Source organism: Lycium barbarum, chromosome 2, assembly GCF_019175385.1.
Source record: "Lycium barbarum isolate Lr01 chromosome 2, ASM1917538v2, whole genome shotgun sequence".
NCBI lineage: Eukaryota > Viridiplantae > Streptophyta > Magnoliopsida > Solanales > Solanaceae > Lycium > Lycium barbarum.
Window position 1 is genome coordinate 26,447,294 of NC_083338.1, and position 8,327 is coordinate 26,455,620.

Sequence of the window (8,327 nt, forward strand, 5' to 3'; positions counted from 1 at the left end):
AATGATAAGAAAGTGATGGTTCCGTAAGTATTTCTTCGAGAAAAGATGAGAGAGTGTTACAAATGGTGAGAGCTAGAGTGCCAATGGAATCCTCTCCCTTCTACCCTAAGCTATCTTATAAGCTAAAACAAGGTTTTTCAACCCTAATGTTCGTGTGATGTGACATGACTATGGCGCAACGTGCTTCTCTGCTGTGACACACTGATCGAGGTCTGCAGATGTGACATGAGTTGGTGGAAGTGGAGGCCAGCTCTATATGTCCCGTGGTCGTGATAGATATCCGATCTCGTGACCGGACCCGGATGTGCTTTTATCCCATACAATGTATTCTAAAAATTGATCAATTTTGTTCCTAAGTCATATAAGCAAAGACAATCGATACGTTTCCTATCGACAACAAAATAGCGATTGTCTTTTCTTATATGACTTATGATTAGATTGATCCCTTTTTGAAATACATAAAGAACCATTTTCATCATAGTTGTTTATACCTTAAGGATCAAATAGAACCAAAGCTCATACATTAAGGACCACACATTGACCATTTTGATCATTTTCTGGATTCCGATTATTCATTGAAATCCTAAAAAAAAAAGGCTATTTATGCATTTTACCGAATTTTAATTAATCTGATTAATAAATACCGGATACAAAATAATATTATTAAAAAAAAAAAACCAAGTGGTGACTTGTGGACAAGTGTTAACCAACTAGAAACTTCAAATTCCTATCTCAGCATTACATCACACGTTCCCATACCCAAACAAATCATCGCAACAAATTCCAACCAAGTAATCCTCAAACAAAACCCCCTACACGTGAACTCATTTTTTGTGTTGAACTGCTAATCAATGAAGATTATTAGGTACTTTTCTCTATCTCTGAAGTACACTGAATTCTTGATTTCTTTTACTTAACATCCTTTTTTTGGGTACTCAATTGTAAAGGTTCTTTCTTTATGTTTTTTTTTTTTCACTGCAAATTCTGTGTCTTGTAGTGTTCTTTGTATGCTTTTTTGCATGTGGGGTTTACTGATTCTTGATTGGTGATGAGGCGGTGGATAGTGGGAGAGAAGGAGAAGAAGAGAAATGGAGAAAAAAGAAACTTTTTCTTTTTTCTTTTAAATAATAGAATATAGAGACCCATAAAGGTAAATTGGATTTGTTCTGTACTAAAATCTTTAAACTGAGGAGGAGAAAAAAGGAAACAATATGGATTTTGATGTTTATTCATTTTCTGAAATAGTAAAATCTGGAGAAAGTGGGACTGAGAATCCCTTCAAGGGTATCTATTTTTGGTCTAAGTAGTGCTCTTTACCTCTTTCACTTTCCTAGGGAATATGATACTTTCATTGGCATCTCTTTAAGCATTTATTATCCGAAACCACTTTGTGGGATTTCACTGGGTATGTTGTTGTATCCGAAACCAACTAGTATCAGAGGCGGAGCAACAGTGCAAATTACGGGTTCGGCAGAACCCATGATTTAATATGTACAAATAATAAACCCAGCAAGTAAAATGAATTGTGGTTCAGAACCCATAAATTAAAAATAATCATGTCTCCGCCTCTGACTAGTATAGGGGACTTCATTCCCAGAATAGAACTCGAGACTTCAGGTTAAGATAGGAGGGATTCTTTCGGTGGTTATTTTGTAACCTTGATAGCTATGCAAGTCTTGACTATTGTATGAACTTGGCAGTGCTCTGCTTGGGCATCTTTATTCACATGATGTATAGTAATCGATATACTACTTAACTGAAATCCATGTAAAATATGGAATATAAGAGATGTTTTACGCGATCATGTTAAAGGAAGGGTCAAAGCTTTTGTTATATTACCATTTTGCGCAAGCAACCTTCTTATAAAAGATGAGGGTTGTGGTACTAGTATATTAATAATAATCTAATTATAATGATCCTCTAAATGGTAATACATCGAGACGTGCCAACTTAAGCAGCGGAGTGGAATGATATGGAGTCTTTTCTTTTTCCGTTCTACTCAACGGATATGGAGGATTCATATTCCTATATCGACTAATTTGGGCTTTAAGAGTAGTTGATCGTCTAATCTTTTTACATGACAAAAAGTAGTGTTTTCTTATTCTTTCTTCGAATAACTAAGAAACCTGTTTTCCTAGATTCGGAATTCGGTGGATAACTGGTCTTCCCCTTTACCATTTTCCATTTAAATACCACACTTATGAACCAGACAAGATTTGAACTCATGACATGCACCTACCCCACATCTCATGCTATCCGATCATGTTATTGAATCAAATCCCTACGGCTAACAAAAAGTAAGTTTTTAAGAAGTTTAAAATCTTAACCAAAAGTAAGTGCTATACATCCCATGCTATATGTCATTCAAACAGCAATAACTCTAATATTTCTCAATGTCGGTGAAAATTGATCTACCAGATGGAGATAGTAAAGATTCTACTACACTATCCATAATCATATGCATCTAGTTGAAGGGAACACCATGCCCTTACTTTATAGCATAAGCTTCACAGTGCAAAAGCAAGTAGTTGAGTGACTTGAGTCTTCTCATTACGAATACATTGTTTTCCCATGAGATGTACATAGCGAGAAATGATGAAGAGAAGCCTACGCAAAAATTGGATTTCTTGAGCGATTCTAGTCGTCTGAATAGCTATTGAGATAATCTTGCGTCATCCGCAGGGAATATGGGGTAATAAGATGTGAACTAAAAGATGCTCCGAAGCTTCTCCATATCATAGAATTGGGAGTGCCTTTATCTTTCTTTGATCTTCTACTAGAAGTTATTTGATCATGTAAAGGCCTCCAAAAATCTGATGGAAACGTAAATTTGTTGCTATGTACCGGCTTAAACTTATTGGCTTTACTCTTATGTTCTCTGCTATACACCTTGTCACTTATTCTATAGGATGACCACTCTATGTTTTGTCTTTTTATCTTCCTACCCTCCTGTCCAACTGAATTACCTAGACGGTGTCCCCTTTTTAGTATTCGTCATTCCAGAAGAATCTCTCCAGAAAAAAACTTTAGAGACTCACCAAGGACCAAGCAGTGGGTGTCGTACCCTACAATGCCCCATTGACATTCATTAGTGTCACAGATGAGGTGTTTTAATAATCCTTATTGATTTTCGTGATAAGAATATATCACTTTCTACACGAAGATGCTGTTCGAATATGTGTGAGGTCTGCGATACATACTCCCGCATGTGTTTAAACTTTCATAGACTAACATATCTTATTCCTTACCTAGAAAAGATGACTTAAGCAGAAGCTCCATTTCTTGGGAGCTGTAATCCACTTCCCAAGGTGATTATTCAAGTTATGCCTATGCCTCTCCTTCCCCCCACAGGACTTGTGTTTCCCTTTTGACTGGTTACTTTTGCCAATGAATTAGGTGGTGTTTGGACTCATTTTCTGACCTTCCAATTTTGGTGCACTCTCATCTTCCAAAAGAAATTGACATTTAAACAGCTGTCTTCTATTCTGCAGGAAGGAATACTTAGAAATGTAAGCCATGTCCGTGGCATTTTAGTTTCGGAGTTATTTTTATGGTGACAATCTGAATAAAGTGAAATAATTTTGGTGGCAAAGAATAAGGTTTAGAAATTGTACAGTTTGAAAGGAATATGAAAGTTAGAAGAAAACATGAAGTAAATGAATTAAGGCTATGCGGGAACTTGGGAACAGGGGAAAAGAAGGGAGGAGTATGTGGTGCATGATCTCTGGTTGCTTAATTCTGTGCAACTGGAGGGAAAGGAAAGGAACAGAAGAATGTTTCAGGAATTTTGTATGAATTATGAACATAACGACCTTACTTGCACAGAAGTTGTTCGATAGACTCGTACTGTTTCCTTGAGTTGCAATGAAGCTTGTATGACCATACACCAATTTTTAACCTTTTCTACATAGACATTACTTGCACAGCAGTTGAAGACTCAAGTCTTTCTATTGTTGTCTTGGATCCACGATTAATCCTACGGTCCTTTAGAATTGGTATATTCCTTTCTATCCTGTAGTTTGTAGTTTGTAGTTTCCCTGAATCAAGCTAAGTATCACAACTCTCTCTTACCCTGTATATTGTCCCCTTTGTTCCGTGTTGATAGAACCTTAATTTATTACTTATTATTAGATTTTAGATAGTTTGATTAGTTAATGATTAAATAGTAGTATTAGTTGAGATTTTACAAAAAAATCATATTTTGATTTCTTTAAAGGAGAGACAAATCTCTTTTTTTTTCAATGCGAATTCTATAGGCTAGTACTGTTTCCTTGAGTTCTAATGAAGCTTGTATGACCATACACCAGTTTTTTTTTTCCTGATAAGGTAAGAGTTTTATTAACAAATGGGGAAGTCCCCGTATACAAGCCGTATACCAAAAGAAGAGAATCTACACCAAAATATGATTCTCAACAAAAGAGATCCAATCCTCTATACAAATAGGGACCTCATAAGTGCACCAAAAAGAAACTAGAAATAACACACTACTTTGCAACTTTTGCTGTCTATACATTGTTTTGAGGGATCGAATGAAAACATACGGTGAGCTATAGTTTTTGCTGGTTGTTTGGAGGAGCTTGAAGTTGTTGAGCAACTACACTTTACAGCCCTTTACTGTCCATGTCCAGGGTTGGCACCCCTTTATTGCTCTCTTTAATACAGTTTCTTTGCAGTCTTAAAATAAATGGAAAGCATGAACATTTCTTCAACAAACTCTTTTACTCTAACAGCTCTATGCTCTCTGTAGCTGATACTTTATTGCAACTTCAAAGCTTCTGGAAGTTGTGTGATCCCAACAGCTAATCTTTTTATTATGACTGAACAGCTTTTGGAATTGTCTTGGTATATTGGTGAATGCCTCAGGGTTACTATTCTACATATCAGTCATTTAAAATATCATTAGTTGAAACTCTTTTGTGCTAAAGATCAATTGCTTGTGTATTAATGAACAAATGATTCAGTTGGATTACTGGATGCATATTTCAGCTAAAGGGTTATTTTTATTAACTTGAATATATAATCAACTATGGAACATTGATTGTCTCATCTCCAAATTTCGTGACCTGAGCATGAGCCAGAGTGAGGATTACACTGTTGTATATGTGTTGTATGCAAGAGCCATTATAGACATGGCACACATTCAGCTCACCGAGGACATAACCCTAAATAGGAGAACATGGAGGTCGAGGATTAGGATAGAAGGTTAGTAGGCAGTCGAGCGATCTCTCTCTTCTCGGTTGGGGGGGGGGGGGGGGGATGGTTCTAGCTTAGAGCACCTTATTTGCTCCCTCTTCTCCTTACCAGTATTACTATTATTTTAATATTATTATCCTATCATTGTCTTAATTCTTTTGTTTTTTAACCCCTCCCTAGGAGCTTCCCCATATTTTGCTCCCTTGGTAACTCGAACTCACAACCTTATGATTGGAGATGGAGGGTGCTTACCATTTGAGCAATCCTCTGTTGTTAAATTATATCATTCTTCAATTGTAGTACTACTGTTTGTTTCTTTTACTTTGGTTCTCTCTACTATTTCCGCTATCAATATTTATTTTTTCTTTGATATTTTCATCATAGCTTCTTTGTTCTTGTATCTTTTTGAAACCTGTTTTGTAAAACCTTTTTCTTGAGCCGAGGGTCTGTCGGAAACAGACTCTCTACCCCACAAAGGTAGGGTAAGGTGTGGGTACACCCACTCTCCCCAGACTCCACTTGGGGATCACACTGGGTATGTTGTGGTTGTTGTTGTTGTTATTGTAGTTGTTGCAAGTGCTATTATAGTGTGATTTTAATGCACACAATATTTTGATAAATTGCTTAAAATGGAATGGATAGTATTAGTTACCTAATGCTTTTGACTTTTAGAATTTCCTTGCTCAATGCAATGGCAAAATATCTTCTTTATACTAGTCTTTAAGAGACAAGGTCTCATTTCCATATGAAGAGAAAGTCGGGAACAACCTCCCCTGTTTTATGAATTGGTGGTTGAAAACACATTCTCTTTTAGTTTGTTATTGTAGCTGGTAATTATCAACCAGCTCCATTTTTTTTGAAAATTGTAGCTGGAAATTAGTGCAGCCTTTGATGCAACTATGTGTGGATATAGGTCCTCTGATCTGACAAGTTCTGGTGGCTGAAGTAGCGTATCGGCAGCGTCTTCCATTATTATCTAGCAATGGATTTTTCATTTCTCAGTAATTTCCTGTGGTTCAAACCCCACTCTGCAAATGATATGGCATCAACAGTTGTATCTACTAGTACCCTAATGAAAACACCTACACAAAAGGCTCAGCTCGATGCTAAGTTTTGGAAATGGACCGCGTTTTCATTTGTTCCTTGGGCTAAAGGACCTGAGGGTGATATTCAGATGCCAACAACTGTCAACAAGAAGCTGAAAAGGCGGAGGCAATCTCGTGAAAGTGTAGACTCTCTAGCTGGGACTTCAACCATACGCTTTAGACCATATGTTTCTAAAATTCCATGGCATACAGGTCCAAGAGCTTTTCTTTCTCAGTTTTTCCCTCGATATGGTCACTACTGCGGACCAAACTGGTCAAGTGGGAAAGATGGAGGGTCACCAATTTGGGACAGAAGACCCATTGATTGGTTGGATTTTTGCTGCTATTGTCACGACATGGGCTATGATACTCATGATCAGGCTGAGCTTCTCAAGGCAGACCTTGCATTCCTCGAGTGTTTGGAGAAGCCAAACATGAGTACGCGAGGAGATCCTCATACAGCTCTGCTTTACAAGACTATGTGCACATCAGGTGCGAAGAATTGCTTCATAGAATTATGGCTTAATACTTTGACTAAGATTAAGTGTGAAACATTCGAATTATGGTGTGTTCCAATTGAGCACATGGTAATTTATTCCTATTAGACTTCGGTTTAGATTTTGGAAAAAACTTTTGTGTGTGTTTTCAAAAGCCCATTATGTATAATTTATCCATTAAAATATGCCACCTCCTTTAATTATACTCATTCGCCTGAATAAGCTGTAAAACCCCAAGCATTTTCTTATTTTCTTATTACGGCTGATGTGTATAATTAAAGGAGTAACTATCTAATAGGCGCGCACAATTTTTTCCCTAAATTTGAATAGTAAGTGTCTAATAGCAAAACTTTATCATGTGGTTAGGTGCTCAATTGGAACAAATTGTAGTTTGAGGGTCTAAATGAAATTTGCCCTTAAATTTAAGGGGCTATCAATGTATTAAGCTTAGAATTATTCTGTATTCAAGTTATACTCGGACGATTGATGACTGATTTCGCTCCGTTTGTTTAAAATGCAGGCCTCAGGAACATATTGATACCTTACAGACAACAACTTGTTGGCTTACAATCTAAGCAACTATCTTTTGGATTTGGCTGGCTCGGCGGTATCATGGAACCTGCAAAATGCTTGAAAGACCGTTTCGTATGGTTACAGAAGTAGGCACGTGAACAATCGCGCGCACCTATTCATTATGGAAACGGAAACAGCTGCAATCTGCATTTTTGAAACGTGAAGATTACAAGACATTTCTGGCAAGTCTATTCCGTAGTTTTATAGATAAGATAGCTGTATATGAAAATTGGAAATGGAAGAAACTCTAGAACTCCATTTTGATATAATTACTTGTGTAGCTACTCCATTGCTTGTACATGATTCCCAAGTGACTTTGCATCCAATGTAAGTATTTGTTATGTTATAGTTATGGATATTTGAAGAGAAAACGACAAAAATGCTCTCTTATTTTTGGCAGTAGGTTCAAAATAGCCCTTAAGTATCACTTGAGCAGTTTTGGTCCTTTAAGTTTGTCAAAAGTGAACACTTTTCGTCTCGGTAAGATATTTGCCAAATTCTAATTGTTAAATTTAATTGGAACTGTGATAATAGAAAATATTCAACGGGAACTCTCATTTAAAAATTCAGATTTTGTAGTTTATGTTATGCTTGATCTGTTTTAAGAGTCAAATGCAACTTTTTGAGATGCAATTTTTGTTATTTTTGGACTATTTCTTTGGTTGGTGTAGGTTTTTATGCTATGTTTTTGGAATTTTGATGGAAATTTTTGGTGTTTATGGTTACTTTATTTCATAGTTGTGGTTAAATTTAACAATGAGTTGGTAAATGTTTGACGATCTCCCTTTTGACAAAACTTAAAGGGCCAAAAATGCTTAGTTGATACTTAAGAGATTATTTTAAACATGCTACCAAAGATAAAGAGACCATTTTCGTGATTTTATCGATGTTTGGAGCCATGTGTGGTAGGCAAATCAAATACTATATGGAATAAATATTTGGGACAACCAAAAGCATACTAGGTATGAGTTAGTTTTAT

At 36.4% G+C, this 8,327-nt stretch overlaps 1 protein-coding gene across 2 annotated transcripts; it reads left to right on the forward strand.

The window, feature by feature from the left end:
- Positions 1-708: 708 nt before the first annotated feature.
- On the forward strand, positions 709-7,728 carry LOC132626384 (uncharacterized). Of its 2 annotated transcripts, none has more exons than XM_060341243.1 (3): positions 709-865; positions 6,107-6,770; positions 7,296-7,728. In XM_060341243.1, the coding sequence occupies exons 2-3, from the start codon at positions 6,176-6,178 to the stop codon at positions 7,436-7,438; spliced, it is 738 nt and encodes a 245-aa protein (XP_060197226.1). In that variant the 5' UTR covers positions 709-865; positions 6,107-6,175; the 3' UTR covers positions 7,439-7,728. The 2 variants fall into 2 exon arrangements, with proteins under 2 accessions (XP_060197226.1, XP_060197227.1); XM_060341244.1 differs by having other exon boundaries at positions 719-865; positions 6,079-6,770.
- Positions 7,729-8,327: the final 599 nt, after the last annotated feature.

What these genes read in the sequence shown, in the direction of transcription:
- LOC132626384 (XM_060341243.1), top strand. Translation starts at nt 6,176, where the DNA reads ATGGATTTTTCATTTCTCAGTAATTTCCTGTGGTTCAAACCCCACTCT. An exon ending in CAAGACTATGTGCACATCAG is followed by an intron (nt 6,771 to 7,295) that starts GTGCGAAGAATT and finishes TTTAAAATGCAG; the next exon opens with GCCTCAGGAACATATTGATA.